The sequence below is a fragment of the Mastacembelus armatus genome, chromosome 4 (genome assembly GCF_900324485.2).
Source record: "Mastacembelus armatus chromosome 4, fMasArm1.2, whole genome shotgun sequence".
NCBI classification, from domain to species: Eukaryota; Metazoa; Chordata; class Actinopteri; order Synbranchiformes; family Mastacembelidae; genus Mastacembelus; species Mastacembelus armatus.
Window position 1 is genome coordinate 25,478,431 of NC_046636.1, and position 20,224 is coordinate 25,498,654.

Genomic DNA, 20,224 nt, shown 5'->3' on the forward strand with positions numbered 1-20,224 from the left:
CAGTATCTGATTGCTGCTGGCAGATTAATCATTGATCATCGTCTGTTTCTCACAGCAGCCAGCAACAGGGGACAAAGTCTCCTTACGGTTTAGTGTATGTGGTTGCCTGTTAGGACACGTCAAAAAATTATATAATAGAACCTATAGGGCTTTCCCAGTTTTACAATGGGTTGTATCATTCTTGGAGATTCAGATCACCCTTTGCCAGCATGTGAACACTGCACGATTTAACTTCCTGTAACTGGAAGGATGAGGCAGATAATATTCTGAATGTATGCCCATGCACATGCAGGACACTCTCTCACCCTTTCTGTCTTTACATTACTTTTCTTGTGTCCTCTCTCCACTGTCCTCTTTTACTTTATACATCAATACATCTTACATATAGTCACAGACTGTGATTGTTATGCTTGAACATGGAGAGGATGAAATCTCATAATGGACAAAGACACAAAAAGGTGTTCAAACAAAAGAGATGTACTGTGATCAGGTTACTGAAGAAACTACAAACTGTAATACTGCAGTCGTGTCTTGTCATTCATAAAAGAGCACAACGCAAAAGTACACGTATGTTTGCACACAGGCCAGTTTATTATAAGTCTGAATGCAGAAGAATTACACATATATGAAAGAACATAAACAAATTCCACATAAGCTAAAACGCACAACAGATATGTTATGATGTTATGTTACGATGTCTTGTTTAGACGGATGACACATAACTACAAAGCAGAATCTATGATGTGTGATGGAGTAATTACATGTGGGTTTAAACCTTCGTACACTTGCTGTAAATCACACTAACAGGACCCCTCCATACACACCTGTAGTGCTCTTTCACCTCACCTTGTTCCCATAGCAATGAGGAGCTCGGGTGATCTCAATATCTGGCATTGAAAGCCTGTACAAACCGGTTCCCCTGGCTGAGACAAAAGATTGACATCCAAATAGCAGCCAAGGAGGAGTGACAAAATACCTGTTGCACCCTTCACCTCTGCTCAGAAACTCAGATAACCAGCTGCACTATGAAAAATCACTTTGATATTTCTGTTACCATTATGAAATGTCTGTAGAAGCCTGCTCAGCTATGAGTCCATTGTATAGACCTGTCAAATCTATTTTATCACCATATTTCACATAGTTCATTTGTATATAATTTAGTAAAGGAATTATTATATTTTTATAACCTAAAGGAAGTTGAATATTTTGATAAATAAGTTCCCACTAAATTAAATCTGATAAAAAGATTTGAAAAAAAACTGAGCTGTTACATTGTTGAGTTAGTTTAGGTTGAAATCTTATTGTACTCCCAGTGAAATATCAAGTTGAAACTTTCAGTACATGATAAATAGTAAAAAAATCCAGTAAAACTGTGTCACTGATTTAAATCAAGCTCAGCTGAAACATGAAGCACAGGAGCCTCTGCAGCAGCTGAAACTCATCCACACTGCACCACACGCCATAGTGCTGTCATACCAACCTGAATGAAAGAAAGCACACTCCTGGTGTTACCTTTTCAAAATAATAGTCTTCTCTGACCTGGCCCAAAGTTTTGGCGTGGCACTAATCAAAAGATTATGAAAGTTAATTTGACACTTTGATTAAATTTTGTTACATGTTGAAGAAATACTTTCAAATTAAAAGCACAATTAAATGATTTATGACATTATTTTTATTTTGCTCAGGTTATAAGACTCAATGCGGTTATGCTACAATGCTACAACACATATACTGTACTTTTCCCGTACAGGGCTAGTACATAAAATAATACATGTGCAGGTGTTTCAGGCCTCAAAAGGTGCAAAGTCCTGTTCCATTCAGTCATAACACAAGATAATATATTACTTTTGCAGTCAACACATGCAGTAGTTTTGGCTGGACTTAACATATTGTGTGTTCTGTCATGTCTATTCATATCTTGCATCGCCAAGACTTGTGGCCAGCTTATTTACTTTGGGACAATATACTCGAGGAGTGGTTAGTATCAACAATAAATCATATACTGAAGGGCAGAAAACTACTATCACACTGCGCTATATGGCTTTGACTTCTTAAGCTTGTTGAACCTTTGGTAACAATACAGCCAGTAATGTCACAGTGGGTGTCCTGTCCTGACTTTCACAGCTGATGAAAAACCGATAAGAACATTTACTACACTGTATTTAATCCAAAAGGCTAAAACTAATTTGTAGCTTAAATAAATTTGCTAAAATAGATATGTGCTTTAGCTAAAACAAGCAGTAGCATAATGTAATTGACAAAGGCAATTTAGGTTTTCGATTTGCTGGGTTATTATAAAAGTAGCTGTAAAGTGTGCATGTGCTCTTTACTTTGTGCTATTACAGTATGTTGTAGTGGAAGTCTGGATCATTTTCTGTTAAGTTAAAGTAAAGCATTGATTGCCCAGTATAGAATATTCACATTAGTGGATTATTATTATAATTATTAATTCTTTAATGTGTGGGGATTTTACTTTATAGGCTATTAGGTACATCATATGTTTGTAAAGCATCACAACCATAGCTGTTAGATAAACACACTAGAGTAAAAAGCACATTCTTTTCAATTACAATAATGATAATGTGCAAAGAATAAAATAGCATAAGATGGTAAAGTACAAGTAGCCTGTCAAAGAGGTACTTGAGCTAATGTGGCTTAATTAATATGATTTCATTCTTCCACTACTTTAATGCAATATTTTCAAATATTTGCTTTTGTAAATTAGTAAAACTCAGTATTCTATTTCGTTTCATCATATAAATGTTTATTTTATGTGTAAATGAAAAATAGTGGAGTAGTGGTTAGCCCTGTTGCCTCACATCAAGAAGGTTCCTGGTCTGAAACCCATCAGGGGCCTTTCTGTGTGGAGTCTGCATGTTCTCCCTGTGCTTGTGTGGGTTTTCTCCAGGTACTCTGGTTTCCTCCCACAGTCCAAAAACATGTATGTCAGGTTGATTGGTGACTCTAAATTGCCCATAGGAGTGAGTGTGAGTGTGTGAGGTTGTTTGTCTCTATGTGGCCCTGTGATGGACTGGGGACCTGTCCAGGGTGGACCCCTGCCTTTCACCCAAAGAGAGCTGGGATAGGCTCCAGCTGATCCCTGGGACCCTGGTTAGGAATAAGGGGGTATAGATGAGGGATGGATGGATGGACAGTGCTCTTACTTTGTAAGCACAACTTCCGGCGCAGCAGCGGTAGTTTGCCGCTCTCTTGCCGCAGCGTCGCCCAGAGCGCATTCCTATTACAGCGCGTTTTCAGAGGCGGCACATTCCTCTGTAGGCGCGGTGGACTTTCCCGAGCTGCAGGTTGAAAGAAAGAAAAAAAGTAGTTTTAAATCCGTTTCAGTGAGGACTAGTGTGTTAGTCAGGTGTTAGCCGCTACCCGCAGGTGGAGCGCACAGGGGACACGGAGATAAATGGACCGAGAAACGCAGTCAGAGACTGAACCTGTGCGCTTTCAAGGAGTGTGACAGACTGATTGGAGGTAAGGACAAACTCCTCATGAGTACAAAGCTGTACTGACAGGACAGCCTGCGTTGACAGAATGTAGCTCAAACAGGTGGATCCTCAGCAGAAAAGGCAACTCAAACCTGCTGATCATGTTTTAGCGTTAAAGAAAGATTTCAATGGGTCTGACCTTGTTGTTAGAATAAATCCCGACGGGTCTGAACCACAGAGAAAGTAAACAGCTCAGGATATTAAATAGAAGCTGCGTGACGAGGTTATTGTTAGTCCTTATCGACTCATTACAGCTGATTATTCATTAACAGTTTCATCTCAGCGGGTTTGGCGATGGCAGACTGCTGGCAGTGGTGCCGCCGCACCTGTGCGTGCTGCCTGTCCGAGGAGGAGCAGAGGAGCATCGCCGTGGACAAGGAGATCAAGAGGATCCTCAAGCAGCAGAAGAAGAAAGAGAGGAGGGAGATTAAAATCCTCCTGCTGGGTCAGTGACGGCACACACGGCACCTCACATTTCTGTTTGTTCAGCTTTATGGAGTTTTTCATTCTGCAGCAATTCACTGTTCCCAAATAATAAGTAAATAGGGGGTAGGAATAAAAGAGTAACACTGACATCTGAAAAATACACTATAAGCAACACCCTGCATACAAATTAAAACTGGCCTGTTTGGTGACCTACAGCCAAGTGACAAAACTATGTAAAGCATGTGTCATCAAGCAAGTATGTAAAGAATGATCCAGATTGGGATTGGTTATAGCTGAAAACCGCAGGGGCCTGACACATGCAGCCCAAAAACCTACTTTACAGCTGGTTTGATGACTTTAGACCTGATTGACGGCTGCTCTGCTTTTCCTTTGAGGCTCTGGTGAAGTCAGACAAGCCCAGCAGGCAGGCAGAGGACATTAATGGGCGTAATGTTGGATTAAAGGAACATAATGCTGGAATTAGAGCCTGTGAGTTGATTCATCTAGAAAATGTGTCAGCAAGCAGCTAAACGTTACCTTATTTCAGCTTCCCATGAAGGTGCAAGACTGTGCTGCTTTTCTATGTGGTAATAAACTGAGTATCAGTGGCTTTTTGGACAGTTGGGCAGTTTTACAGAGACATCTCCTTGGTGATTGGGCATTTGCTGTTATTTATAAACCAGCAGAGATAGCCAGGGTAATAAATAAGGGACAGAGGGATGCGTTTTTAAATCAGTTCGAGTGGATGATATTTTGAAAGCCTTATTTTAGGACAATATGGGCAAAAATATAATTTTTATAACCAGTCATCAAAAGTGTAGATTCATATATTTTTTTATTTAGTCAAACTATCAGCAGTACAGTGAATTACAATATCGTGATATGTCTGGACAGCTGGTTTCCTGCAGTGTTTTATTGTGAAGGTGCGAGACCCTTCCTATAGTAAAGGCCACTTCCACTGACACTACAATTTCTAGAAACAAAACATTCGGTGAGAGAGTTCAGAGGGGCTGTTTCATATAGGAAACACCACATGTTCACTGAGTATGTCTTTGGTCTAGTTCTTTATCAGCAAATTAAATGGATAACAAGACAAGATGTACCATGATCCTGGATGCTTACCGCCTCATTTCCTGGGGGAAATCCTGCAATGATATGGAGAGTCAGTAAACAATAATATCAAATTATTATTATCTTATTTCCTCTATCACTGTGTGGACATACCAAAAACAAATGTTTATGTTTGCATTTTCAAGAACGTTACGGGTAAGGATTTACGTGCTGTTCCTCAAAAGTAAAGAGAAATTACTGGAACGTGGCAGAATAAGAAGAAAGGTGCTTTAGTTTCCACTGGGGCAGGTTAAATGAATGATATACGTCAAGAGAGCTGCAGACTAAAGCTTGTGATGTTGTCGGTCTGTAGCCAGTTTGTAGAGTAAAGCTCAAACACAATGAAACACGGCCGGGTATAGACAGTAAAGGAAGCCGTGAAATGTCAAGTACAGTCTGAGAATTATTTGGAGCACAGAGACTTCTTTTGAATTTGACTTTGTTCTCTGAGGATCAACATGAACAGCGAAGAGAAAATGTGCGTCTATTAGAGTAATACCTGGTTTGACAGCATCTGATAGTCACCTCGTCTGTTGTGGTTTTTCTTTAAAGGCTTTTAGCTTCTCATCTTTTAACTGCAGAAGTAGCTGAGAAACAACAAACCCACAGTAATAACAGTGAAGTCTTGTCGACATTTAGCTTTTGACAACTTGGGGTTTGTTGTTCATGTACTTCGCTGAAGAGTGATTAACTACATTTTTCATTTAATAGCAAGGTTCAGGTTCTACACTGGAGCTCCTCATGTAAGGGGTGGGAGTCATCGTTTAAGATGGAGCTGGCCTTCCTCTGCAGCTGCCTGATGTACAGCGACTCAGGGTTAAGCTGAGATTTCCCAGTCAGTTCACAATCTGCATCAGCTTTGTCCTGTCCTTCACAGATAAATGAGTGTGCCATGGCACCAGGCAATGTTTTAGAAACATTTTTTTTGTTTTGGTTTAAAACCTCTTTGGACTGGCTATATTAATGTGTTAACTTATGTGTTTATCAGGGTATGGTAACTTATAAATATTCTCACTTCAACATGTTATAATTTTGAGCCACTAGGGGCAGCAGAACAAGCTGAAAACACAACAAATATCACCTTACGAAGTTTTAGTAGGAGTTGATTTCAGGTTAGTTGGTATCTTTGTCTATAATTTGGGGCAAAGAGGAAAAACATGAAAGTTACTGGAAATAAAACCAAAACAATGAGCTGAAAGAGACTAAAATGCTTTGTGAAACTGATGAGAAATAATTGCCTTTGGGTTAGTCACTACAAGCGACACCCAATTAGTTATTTGTTCCATTAATAACAATATTAAGTTCAGCTTTAAAGTTTATTTATTAATTTTTCTCATCACGTTCAGCACTCCGCTAACCAGACATGAATTTCCCATCAGACAGATATCTGTTTTATAAACTATGTATCCTGGTCAGGGTCTTAGGAGAGCAGACAAACAACCTTTAGAGTTTTCAATTCACCCTATTTGCATGTCTTTGGATTGTGGATGAAAGCTTGAAAAGTAGGAGGAAACTCACGATGGCCCAGGTAGAAAATGATTAAATAAAGGTCCAAACTATTAAAAATGGGCTAAAAATGAGGACCTTAATGGTGTGAGATGGTGGCCTCTTTATGAAATTGTACTGATAATGCTCCTAAGTATTTTATTAGTTGATATTTTTTCCCATTTCTTGCTACAGGAACTGGAGAGAGTGGAAAAACCACATTCATCCGACAGATGAGGATCATCCATGGGCGAGGCTTCTCAGAAGAGGAGAGGAAGGCTTTCGCCAAATGTATCTTCCAGAACATCTTCACGGCCATCAAGGCCATGACAGGAGCCATGACCACGCTCAGAATCCCCTACTCTAACCCACAGAACGAGGTACACGCTCACATAAAGTACACGGACCTCCACCCACATAAACATACATGGAGCATGTTGCAGCATATAAATAGAAACTAGTAATATCACACACTAGCTGAAGCCTTCAACAAAGCTGATGTATCTGCAAAAGGATGTATTCAGTTTTTAAGAGATCAGATAGTTTCATTAAATGTCACCAGCACGAGTTTCAGTATGTCATGAAGTCTCTTAACATGCATTGTCTCTCTCTCTGTCTTTCAGACGTATGCTCAGCGGCTGCAGGAAGTAGACACAGTCCAGATCACGCAGCTGGAGAGGGGCTATGTTGATGCAATTCGGCGCCTCTGGGCAGACTCTGGTATCCGGGCCTGTTACGGCCGCCGCTGCGAGTACCAGCTCCTGGACTCCACAGAGTAGTGAGTAGCTGTGTCGTAGTGGAAATCAAAACTCTATACAGCGTACCACACCCTGCATTGGGTGCATCAGAGAGTATCAGATGATGAAACGCTGTCACAGCAAGTTGCCAACAATGATACAGAAATCTATGATAGGCAATATACTGCATAACAATATCTGCATAGAAGAAGAAAACATATCTCTAAAATAGTAAAATACTGTTTATCAAAAAGCAGAAATTAAATACTACTGCATCGTCTATTTTTCACTTCATATGTTATCTGAGATTAAACATTTATACCAAATAGTATAGTATACATTTTACATATACATTTCAATTTTTTTTGCAATCCTATAATTGTTCTATATGTCCAAAAATGGTGAAAACTGTTTCCCAGAGTTCAAGCTGATGTCTTCAAATTGCTTGTTCTGCCCAACCAAAATATCCATCTCTAAGATTTAAAATATCTATATCTGGGCCAGTGAAATCAAACTTTCTGCACGATCACTACAGCTCAGCCTGTTGATAAAAGTTAAAAAGCACAAACCCATTAATCTAAAAATCTCTTTAAATAGTTTTTTATCTTCAGATTATGTCCTACCTCTGAGAGTAGTGAAAGAGACACAGGCTCAAACTGATTAAAGACAGCAGAGCAAACAGAATCCTTGAACAAATTAAGAGAAAGACTGGTCAAAACTGATTAGTCAATACTTTACCAATGAAATTATGAAGAAAATCCTCACAGCTAACGGTGTCCAGAGGAAAGATCGTTCCTGGATTTTCAGTTTATAATATTAAAAAAGTCAATTACAATTGCTAATAATTATGGCTATGATATTGTGATGTAGCTGACCTCACAGCCGCCTGATAGTCTGTTCATTTTTTGTTTTAGTGTTTTCATTTAAATAATTACAGTAAATTCTTAAAATAATTATAAATGATTTTTAAAACATTATTAACAATTATTAATCTGTGGGTGAGAGGACACTTTTTTCACTATATGGATATATTTCTTCCTGTCTTTATATGTGTTTATATGTTATATATTTTATATTCGCTAACAGTCTAGTGCTTTACAGTCTGCAGTAATGAAATATTTCTCAGATGTGTTGAAACTAAGAATTGATGAATGAATCTTTTAGGAAATGTGCCCACTGTCTTCTGAACCTCAGTATATTCATAATATTGTAAGAAGATAATGAAAACCTTAATAACTTATGGTAGCTCTGAGCTATCCTCTGTGATTTCACTTCACTTTAACATAGAGTAGGTGTGAACCTCGCTGGAAGTATCTTATGTGTCACAGAACAAAGCCTCGGCTCAGCCTGTCTCTGTTCTCTCTCTTTTCTATTGCTGCTGTGTTGTGTGTTTAAGCAGCAGCTCAGTCATCATGGTGTGTCCACGATAAGAGGCAGGCAGTCAACATTAGCTAACAACAGCTTGTACCAACACCAGCCATAAAGCCGTAGTCTGTACACAGGGCAATATGGACTCTCTCCACTCCCTTCTTGTATTTTTAATGTGTTTTTTTATCATCACTAATTCATTACACATCTTGTGTCAGGTCAAAGTTGGATGTGACGTAAACAGAGTCAATATGTTTTATTAGAGGTCTCCTGTGGTGCCAGAAACAGAGGCTTTAGCACAATTATAACACTTCTTCTTTTTTCCCCCCCGTTTCCTTCAGCTACATGAGTAATCTGGACCGCATTTCCTCCCCAGACTACATCCCCACTGAGCAGGATGTGCTGCGAGTTCGATTCCCCACCACAGGCATCCACGACTATGCTTTCACCATCAAGACCATCACACTAAGGTGGCCAATCCTAAGATTACCGACCTCTTACAGGGACAAATCTAATACCAGCACTAGTCACTGCCCTGGGAAAAAAAAATACTATTGACTCTTGTGAAGGCTTTGTCTGCTCATGCCTGTTTGGACGCAATAGGGTCACATTTCCGATTGCCTCTGTACAAAGCTCCTGCCAGGAAGTGAGGTGTCACTGTGTGTTTTATTTTTTTAAACATGTGTTGGTATTGTGTCTTTCTGAGACCAGAGCAGGCACTCACAGAGTTAGGCATACAAAGCCCAGGAAAGTGACACCTGCTCTTAAATCACGAGGTAAAGCTTAAGAATTAAAACAAGCTAAACTGGGGAAAACTGACGTGCTTTGTTCCTGTGTGAAAGCCACTATTCCTGTTAGATGCACCTCTGTTTCACAAACCACCACATGCTGCTGTGAGTGCAGTCCGTAAACATGTGACAAATTATTAAACAATGGAAGTTTTTATTATTGTGGGTTTATGAGATACCACAAATTCATAAAAGCCTGATCAATAATCTTGTGCTTACATTTTTAAACAACGCTACAACAACACGAATAAGGAATAAAAGTCAACCATCCATTACTATCACTATTGCTTATTCCTGTTAAGCATTGTGGGAGGTAGAGCTGATCGTAGCTGATGTAGGTGGAGAAAAGGTGGGGTACACCATGGACAGATCACCAGTCTATCACGAGGTTGACACAGAGGGATATAACCACTTACAGTCACACCTACATGCGATTTAGAGTCACCAATTAATCTAACCTGCATGTGTACCCAGAGAGAAAAACCCATCTAAGACACGGGCTGAACAAATTCAGCAAAGAAAGGCCCCAGGTTGATGCAGACATTTCTCCATCTCTGTGTATAGTTGCCTAATTGTTCCCAGAACTGCTTTTGTTAAATCTTCCCCTTTCTGCTTGGGCGCCTGACAGGATTGTGGATGTGGGTGGCCAGAAGTCGGAGCGTCGCAAGTGGATTCACTGTTTTGAAAACGTCACCTCCCTCATCTTCCTGGCCTCCCTGAGCGAGTACAACCAGGTTCTGGAGGAGAGAGAGTCCATTGTAAGAATCCTGTGTGTGTGTGTGTGTGTGTGTGTGTGTATACTTGTGCCTTTAGAAACTTATCTGAGTCCCTCACTCTGTCTACCACTGCAGGAGGTGGACAAAATAATAACTTTATGAGCTTGATTTTCACTATTTTCTGATAATTTATAGTCTAAGAGATAAATGAAAAATAGAAAAAAAAAAAAACAAGAAATGATGAAAACAACTGATAATAAAACAAAAGCTTCAGCCCTGTGTTATTGGATTATTATCACTGCTGTGTAAACATATTTCACTCATCCTACCTGCAGTCATTTCAGCCATCCACCAGCAGGTCTCACTCTTGCACAAGAAAACCTCTCCCCTAATCCCAGCCTCTCCAGCCCTCCTTCACCTTCTCCCCATTCCTCCCTCACATCCTGTCACTAAGTCGTTTATCTCTCCCAGCCACTTTTTCAGCCTGCCAACACATTCATTAACCTCCACAGTGGCCTGTGTGCTCCAGACCCTTCATGAACTCCCCCCCTCCTTTCTTGAAAGGACTGCTTCCTCTCTCTGCTTCATCCTCACCCATCCAAATCCACCTAGCCGTACCATGTTTTTCCTCTCAAGTAAAAATCATCCCTCCAAAACTCACTGGTGTAATTCTTTTTTCTGCAACAAATTGAGTCCTGCTGCCTCCAGCATGATAACTGACTCTATCTCCGTTTCTCAGAACCGAATGCATGAGAGTCTGGCTCTGTTCTACACCACCATCCATTCCCCCTGGTTTTTCAACACATCCATCATCCTGTTCCTCAACAAGACTGACATCCTGGCTGACAAAATCCAAACCTCTGACCTGCAGAAATGCTTTCCCAACTACACAGGTAAGCTGTGAATATATCCATGTTTAATTTCAGTTGTAGGTAGATTATCAAAGTTGCTGTTTGAACTAGATTCATCTTGAAGCAATTAGTCAATGAAACAATTTGATTATTTAACAAACAGACCAATATATAGATTATTGATTTCATTACTAGACCAGAAAAAAATTACTACCTTTTTCTGGTTCCAGCTTCTCAAATGTGCTTTGCTGCCATTATGAGGTTGATATCTTAGCATTAGCATTTACCTTGAAGCACCACTGTGTCTAACAACTGTCTCACAAAACCTGCAGCATAGCTCTAGACTCCATCCATCCATCATCTATATTATTCCTAACCAGGGTCACAGAGATCTGCTGGAGCCTATCCCAGCTCTCTTTGGGTGAAAGGCAGGGGTACACCCTGGACAGGTCACCAGTCCATCATGGAGCTCTAGACTCCTTTTTCACATTTTATTGATTGTACAGTGAATATGTTGTATAAAAAATCAGGCATGTGGATATTTTAAAGTTTTGAGAGTGAGCGTAATCATGGTGGATTTTGGCTGTCATATCTGTGGATGGATATAATATTGACACACTAAAACAGGTTTGAAATTTAATAACCAAGCTAATGCTTTGGGGTCTAAAGAGTCAAATAAGAAATTACAGTATTGGAAGCAAACTCCAACACCGTGACAGCAGATTTGATCATTAACAACCACAGCTCCAGCATTGTAGTTTTCTGCAGCTACATTGTAGTTTTCTGCAGCTACATTGTAGTTTTCTGCAGCTACATTGTAGTTTTTTGCAGCTACATTGTAGTTTTCTGCTACATTGTAGTTTTCTGCAGCTACATTGTAGTTTTCTGCAGCTACATTGTAGTTTTCTGCAGCTACATTGTAGTTTTTTGCAGCTACATTGTAGTTTTCTGCTACATTGTAGTTTTCTGCAGCTACATTGTAGTTTTCTGCAGCTACATTGTAGTTTTTTGCAACTACATTGTAGTTTTCTGCAGGTGTGTATTCTCACACTGTGGACGAAGCATGTCAGAGGTTTGTGATCTTGTTTTCTTTTAGCCAGTTTGCTTTGAGCTTGCATTTCATCACACCCTACTGCTCTCGCTGGAAATAATATATCACTTCAAAAAATATACAAATAAATAAATCATTTGCAAAGTAATTTCAGCCCCAGTGTGTCTCCTGACTCAACTGAAAAAATTCTCCCGCCATCGCTGTCTCAGCAATCATTACAGCTTTTTAGTTTTTATTTCTTGTTTGCTTCTTTTTTTTCTCTCATACTGTCATAAATAATTACTCTGCCAATAATTCCCACTGCACACACACGCACACACACACACACTGAGTTGCAAATGAGTCATTTCCAGGTACTTGGGGTGCCTACTGATGTGGCTGCAGCCTGTAGCTTCGCTGGTGTAAAAGGCTGCGGAGCATCACCCGAACCGTCCACTCCCTGTGTTACCCATGGCAACCACAGACAGATGCTGTACATAAGCATCTGTATGTGCGTGAGGTGTGTGTGTGTGTGTGTGTGTGTGTGTGTGTGTGTGTGCAGTGGGAATTATTGGCAGAGTGATTATTTGTGAGTGTGTGTGTGTACCTGCAGTGTGCCCACTGTGTTTTACCATCAGCATTTAGCACTCATATAGGGTCAAGCCTGTTGATTTCAATTTAACCTTAACGTCAAGTCTGAGCACTTTCTACCACTGGCTGCTATTTGCTGCTAATGTTGCCATGTACTGTTGTGTGTGGAGACCGAGTGGCCTTTCTCACTGCTGCTGTGACTAGACTTAAAGGCTACTGTTGTTAAATAGCCCTGCAGTCTTCTACATTGGAGACAGGAAGAAAGTCTGTCAATTGTATTAGTGCAAAAATTAGTCAATTAAACAACTAGTCTGTTGCCATTAAATGAAATTGGAAAATAATGTAAATCATCACCACAACTTGCAGCTTTTCAAACATAGGATTTAAAACTTTGCTTCTGCAACTAATGATTATTTTCATTTGCTTAAACTGGAGATTATGTTCTCAACTAAGCAATTAATCATTTTGTCTAAACATTACCACTATAACTTCCCACAGCCTAACGTGATCTATTTTGATAGTTCTTTTTTTTTTTATTTGACTAGCAGTCTGAAACTCAAATGTTTGGAAATGCGTCAAATCCAAACATTTGAGAAGCTGGTAACAGAAAATTTAGGTCGTAAAAAAGCTCTTAGTTTTCCCTGTGTACCCTGGGAACATTATTGGCCATTTGTTTTTACTTTACATAGACTAAACAGATCATTTAAAGCAATGGTTGGCAGATTAATCAATATAAATAATTATTGCAGCTCTAATACACTAGACTATTTTGGTTCCAGTTGCCTTTGTGTAGTAGTTTTTATCATCCAATTCAAGCAGAGTGTTTTTTTAGTGCTTTTCAGATTTGACCTTAGCAACCTTGTGATGACTTGACAGAAGTTGGTATTAGGTAATATAAAAACAGGAAAAGTAACATGACCATTAGCCTCAGCTCCATGTTTTTTTTCTGGTCTTTCAAAAATATTTGATCAAAACTAGGTGCACTCATCTTTTCATTCAGTTTGCAGCTGTACGGTATCGTAATAAATAAAAAAATCCCTCATTTCCTTTTCACCTGTAACAGGTAAGAGGAATGACCCTGAAGATGCCATGGCCTTCATTCGCAAGATGTATGAGCAGCAGGCAGTCAACCGCGATAACAGGGAGGAGTGGAAGACTCTTTACCCACACTTCACCTGCGCCACCGACACCAACAACATCCGCAGGGTCTTCAATGATGTCAAGGACACAGTGCTGGTCAAGTCTCTCAGGGACTATGGAGTTATCTGAACTTTCACTCAGTGGTGGAAAACAGGAGGGAAAAAATGGATCTTCTCTCTGTTTGGACAGTTTAGTTAGATGAATAAAGCTGTAATGAAGGCTGAAATGTCACTTAGGATTATGGACAATATCCCCCTCCTCCTCGTCCTCCTCTGATCCTCGGTGAAGAGGGAAGGACATGTTTTACACTTCTCTCACCTCCACCACCGTCACTGCCCCGCACTCCCTTCCTCCTCGCAGCAGAAAACATGAAAACGTTTAGTGAGGACTCTACAGGGAGACACAACATGACTGTAGGACTTCTGATCAGGAAGCAAGAAACCAGTAATCATCCTCAGTTCTCTCAGCCTCTAGCTTTTTCCCAATTTTTGATTTTGCTTGTTTGGTCATGCAGTGACTGAATTGATCCATAATTGAAGCAGGAGCGGAGATGTTTTGAAGTGCTGTGCTGCCATTAACGGTGTAATGACTTTTACAAGTGGAGATGGGGCCACGCATGGGTACACCACTGCTGTCGCACACATTTTTAATGCTTTATTTGACAAGGTGCATTCAGGGGCAGTACATGCTTACACACACTCGAACACAAAAAGGTTTCCAATATGTACCAAAATTGGCAACATATGACTTCTAAACTGCTGCGCTCTTTTATTATCAGACATCCTGAATCAGGGGATTTTTCTCTCAGTGAATGTCACCACAGCCTTTGATTGTTGGGGACTGTGGTCCTGTCAGCGTGCCTAAATCCCTATCGATTACAGGTATCTCACACTGGCAATATTTCATATGTATTATCTGTATTTAACACGATCTGTTCTGCAAAGTCCCCATTAATTTATTATACAACCCCCTGTGTTACATGTGGACACATACAGGCTGCGTGTTCTGAAGGAGAAACCAACAAGAGAGTTGGAAACGACTCCACCGCCAGTATAAACAGTGAGCCACAAGAAAGTGGATGAAATGAAAGTTATGAGAAATGAGACCAAATGCTACAACACATTTTGCATGACATGATTCTTCCTTTTCTAAATTTATTTTCTCCATAAAAAATTTGCATGTCTTGGCCAACTAATACCAATTAAATGTACTGTACTATAAAATAGCTAGGTACTGGGAAAGAAGAAGATGGTAGGTTTCGGTAGGTTGGTAATGAGAGAACCTATATGTTGCTGGGATGCATCAGGCTTGCTGAAGTACTCTAATGCAATAGAGTGAACCCTGATCAACTTCACTGGTGCTTTTATGCTTCTCCGCAAGTTTTAATGGACTTTAATGGACGGACAGTAAAGGTCAAAGTACTGAACACATCACATCCACATTGTTCATCATTGATGTTTTACTGGTTGGAGGGATTAGAGAAGATTAGGTTAAAAAAATGTTGTTTATTTTTAATATTTTTACTTAAAAAAAATCATATAATTACATGTGTATCGTTCACAGTGACAAGTCCACAGAGCGTTATCACCCAATTCTGCAGTTCCTCTCAGCTTTACTCTCAGCTCATTGTTTTGGTTCTGTCCAGCAGATTTAACATTTAGTTTCACCCACACTTCTCCAGATGTAACAAGTAGCTGTACACTACCTGCTCAGACATGAGTCACAGACATGAGTTCAGGCAATTCTGCACCAATGTCTTCATCACCATTCAATATTCTTTTCAGCTCAATCCACAATTAATACACTTCATTAAAATCAACAGCATAAATTCGAGCACAGGCCACAGATGGGGGGCTGACAAGTTTCAAAAGGTCATGAATAAAGAGCGACTGAGAAAATAGCTTCATTCACACTGCAAGTTCAATCACCAGTGGTGGAAAAAAAAAAAAAAAACATCCAACAGGCAATCTGCTGGCTAAAGGGTAAAAGTATTAAAATGAGGTGGAAGTGTGGACTCAATCTCCTAGTAGGTCCTATTTATATGAGTGTGTGGAGGGGGGATTTTATAACATTAATCAGAAGTGTGAGTTTTACCCATGAGTGTGTCATTGAATGTTAAGTGCATTAAATAAAAACGAAATTCAGTGAATTAACTGACCTCGATGGGAACCTACAATTAGCCCACGATGAGGTTGTTAGGTGGTTCTAACTGCCGCTTTGCAGTTTTGAGCTCTACACTGCTACTTTATGCGTTCAGATGTTGTTGCTATTATCATGATGCCTTCAAAGATGTATAATTTCACTGTACATTTTCTGATAGCAACTACTGCATACTTTTAAATGATGTTTAACTGCTCTATTTTTTAAGGTTGTTTACCATCAGCACGTAAACTGTGACTAGAGAGTATGGTTGTTAATGAAACTACTTTTCTAGATTAGGGGAGCTCCTCTTATAAGGTGACAGTGAATATTTTTGTGCAGACTCGGGTGGAGGAAGTGGGAAAAAAAGATTTTCTAGTTAATATTAAAAACAAACTTTCGAAAACACAATCCACTGCTCGTGTTTGTTTGTCTTCCCAGGCACATATAGCCAGACAGTTTTTCTGTCTGTCTGCGTGATGTGTTTTCTCTTTGCTTCGATGTGAGGCTGTCACCAAGACAAATATGGTCTCGCAAGCTGCAAGCACAAGGCTGTTGTCACTTTCAGTTTGCAAATAAAACATTGGAGGATCTGCACAGGATTGACACAAAGGAGTCTTTCACGTCGCTTTCATTTCCGTAAAGCGGTACATGGTGCAAACTGTGAGAATTCCTCTGTAAACACAGGTGTCACCTCCATGAAGACAACTTTCACCATGTCGATTTGACAGACAACGCGGGTTTAGGCTTTGCCTGGTCAAATGATAGCTGTTTAAGCCGTCTTAATAATAAATCCAGGTGGGAAAGTAGTTCCTCATTTGTGACTGGCAATTCCCTTCTCCAAACAAAATTAATTCATGGCTTTAAACAAAACTACACTCCCATGATGCATATTTACATAACAAATATTAGCTGTGTAGACAGTGAAGCATATCCCTGAGTAATATGCCTATAATACACACACACAACGTGGCTGTTAGAGCACCATGGGCGTGTGAGCGTGAGATCCGGTGGCCCTGGTGACTGTCACTCTCAACCAGACAATTTGACATTCTCAAGTGTGTGTTTGAGTGTGTGTGTGTATGTGTGTGTGTGAGAGAGAGAGAGAAGTGGGATTGTCTATGGGTGTACATGTGCTTGTGCAGCTGTGTGTACATGTTTCTGAATGTGTGTGTGTGTGTGTGTGTAAACCTCTGAGACAGGACACATCTGGCTCACAGCTCTGTCAGCAGTGAAGGTACCTTGTTATTGCTGCCTCATCACTCCAGCTGCTGAATCCTCTTCCACCTTCAACCAACATCAGTACAGACAGATAACTATGAGAACTACATTTCATAAACACTGATTTAAACAAAAAGCTGCTATTTACCTCGGACTGAAAACACAGGTATAAAAAATCTGCCAAATGCTGTCCTCCATGTAGGGGACACTACTGCTGCATTCACATAATGTTGAGACAGTGAGTGTTCGTGCATTAAGTTGCTCACTGCCGGTGCTTGCTTGGTACAGTAGGTACACAGGATACTGTAAATGACCAAAAGCGGATTGTTTGTCACAGTATATTAACAAGTAAAACTAAGTACACACAACTTCTGTATAGAACCTTATGAATTATTTGTATTAGTGTCACATTTTATTTAGTCGTAGTTGCCAGTGATGGAGGTTTTAGAGCCACTTCGTAGAGAAACTCAGAGGCTAAAGTGAAAGAATTCTCCCTGTGTGATTATCTCAATGCTGAGACGCTACACTAAACGTGTGTTTACATGATCTCACAGGACTCCAACTTTTTATGCTCATTTTTTCAGAAGCTCTGCTATTCTCTGTTTTCTACTTGTACACATGCATCCTAACAGGACACCACCAGATCAATACCTGCAAGGCTGAGAAGAACTCGGCAGCAACATTAAAGCTGAGGTTTAAAGCTGAGAAAGGTTTATTTTGATCTTTCGTTGTGTGGATTCATCTGTGATGTGCTCATTTTATAGTACATCTCATCTGAAAAAAGAAAGGATTCGTTTTGTTTCCACCTACAGAAAGCCATCGTGACTGACTTGAATCCTCTGCACAACCTCCTCTTTGGGACACACCCAATTTTTCACGGCTGACATTTAAAATGATTGATTCCTCCAAGACCGTGTGCTCCCGTCTCCATAAAATAAGCTGTGCTGAAGGAGATGAGGGGATTTGACAACAGGTGGAAAAGCCAGGCCTTGGTACCTTTTGCTGATAATGAGGGATTTGTTTATGTAAATCTCAAACAACATACCCACTTTCAGCTACTCCCTCAGACACCACCGCTGCTGCTATTCTGATCCAGTCTTGGCTTACATGTGCTCGTCTCCCCTGGGTGCTGAGCGATAGACGAGAAGTCCAGCAGCTTGTGTGATCTCCTGTACGGAGTCAAAGATGAGATGTGTAGCAGAGGTTAGCTGGTGGGCTTTTTAAAACCTGTTTTCCTGCCTGGTTTGTTGCTATGGACAGCTGATAAGAGACGGTCAAAGCTTTTCCTTTTCCATCAATGTTCCTCAAAGCAGACACACACCTGCTGTGCCTCCGTCAAACCTCACATACACTTAACATATACAGACATACACAGAACAACGTACAGCTGCAATAACAATAACCTGGTGATATTAACGTGTAAAAATCACTGCAATAATGTAAACACCCGTAGAGCTCAATGAAACCAAGCACAGAGCCCTGCAGCAAAAGGATGCTTACAGCATTGAGAAAGGTGCAGGTTTAACTGTGAGGTGACGTTAGTGATGTTGAACTGGACTGCATCAGTGTATATTGTGTACCCACTTCGTACCTTTTCACTCTGGCAAGGGAGACATGTTTTCCCCACAGATCCTTTCAAAATCACTGCAGCATATGGGCACAAAGGAAAAAAAGGTGCTTATCAGGACAAGAAACGAATACACCACTCGGTCTCACAAAACAGCTTCAGCAGTTGCAGCAGCAGCTGGCCTTTTGTAGCCTGTTTCTCCCTTGCTGTGTGCCGTTTCACAAACATGGCTGAACTCAGTGGGGGCGAGAGTCTGCCTCAATACCGTGCATCAATAAATCTGATAAGATCTTGACCTGGCCTGACATGGAAACCATTTTAAAAATATTTGTTTCGTGGTGTGTCCTCTGTTCTGCAACACCTGGGCTGGACTGCATCTTGTGCATTAATGAGTTTTTGAGAAACTGCTGTAGGGCTTTGGTTTATTAATGTGGAGGAGCGAGCAACACAAAATGTTCCCAATTAAAATGAAGATGAATTGCAGTAGCCGGTCCCCTGATGTGCCTCTACTTTTGTATGCGTCTCTAAATCTCTGCCATACAGACAGACCATTAAATACTAAAGGCTGCTCTGGTCCCGCAGCGTCACAGCCTGAGCACATCACATCCTTCTGAGAGCTCTGTGTACTGTACAACAGTACAATAAAGATGTTCAGGGAGGAGGAGGCTCACATATACTGAACTCATCAGGATATGACATTGGGAATTACTCAGCCTGCATAATTTAAATCTGTAAGTTGTTTCCACAGTGGTTTTAATGGGCTTCATTATGTTTGTTTAGATTTTCCTAAGAACTTAACTTAAGGACTTAACTTAAGCAAGGAGTAAAGAAACTATTAAACTGACAATGAAGCACATCAAATGCACGGTGAACAGATCACGTTTCCTCAAGTTTAATCCACTGCGTCATTTCTTAATAACTGACAAGAATATTCCTGGAAAGGTCTAAGTAATTTGGTATGAATTAGAAGAAAAAGAGACAGTGTTTAATTGGTTTGATTCTGTTCATTTCCAGTTAATTTGAAACACAACCTATTGCATATTAACTTCTGCTCAGTACACAGCAGGTCAGTTGAACAGAATACTAAAATGTCTGCAAACAAGTCTACAACAACATACATGATTAACCTTTTCTATAATGAATAAATTAATATTTAATTCTTTACTAAGATTTTAATTTAGCCTTTTGATGAATTCCTTTTAGTCTCAAGTTAAATTGTTCTTCCCAAAAATAAGGTTTTACTATGACGTGAGTTATATGGTAGTGTGATATACAGAGGATGTTCATTTTAAACAGCAAAGTCATTTGGAAGTTATTTTAGAGCATCTTTCTTGATCAGGCATCACAAAGTGCTCACATAAAATAAAATTTAAAAAAAAACACCAACATAAAATAGAGACGACATAAAACTGAATTTATTCAGCATGACATGTAAAAATATGTTATTCAACCAGCAATAAAAAGAACTTTTACTTGCATAGCACCTTTCAACCTTTCAACCAGTTAGAAAGCATATCACAGTGGCAAAAAAGAATTTGGACAATACAAAGAAAAAGCA

General features: G+C 39.9%; 1 protein-coding gene across 1 annotated transcript; it reads left to right on the forward strand.

Moving 5' to 3' along the window:
• Window positions 1–3,273: 3,273 nt before the first annotated feature.
• Window positions 3,274–15,703, forward strand: LOC113129193 (guanine nucleotide-binding protein subunit alpha-11-like). Its single transcript, XM_026305053.1, has 8 exons — window positions 3,274–3,483; window positions 3,770–3,942; window positions 6,714–6,898; window positions 7,142–7,296; window positions 8,965–9,093; window positions 10,040–10,169; window positions 10,867–11,020; window positions 13,663–15,703. Exons 2-8 carry the CDS (start codon window positions 3,792–3,794, stop codon window positions 13,866–13,868), a joined length of 1,110 nt encoding a protein of 369 aa, XP_026160838.1. The 5' UTR covers window positions 3,274–3,483; window positions 3,770–3,791; the 3' UTR covers window positions 13,869–15,703.
• The last annotated feature ends 4,521 nt before the right edge of the window (window positions 15,704–20,224 follow it).

What these genes read in the sequence shown, in the direction of transcription:
- LOC113129193 (XM_026305053.1), top strand. Translation starts at nt 3,792, where the DNA reads ATGGCAGACTGCTGGCAGTGGTGCCGCCGCACCTGTGCGTGCTGCCTG. An exon ending in GATTAAAATCCTCCTGCTGG is followed by an intron (nt 3,943 to 6,713) that starts GTCAGTGACGGC and finishes TTCTTGCTACAG; the next exon opens with GAACTGGAGAGAGTGGAAAA. An exon ending in ATGCTTTCCCAACTACACAG is followed by an intron (nt 11,021 to 13,662) that starts GTAAGCTGTGAA and finishes CACCTGTAACAG; the next exon opens with GTAAGAGGAATGACCCTGAA.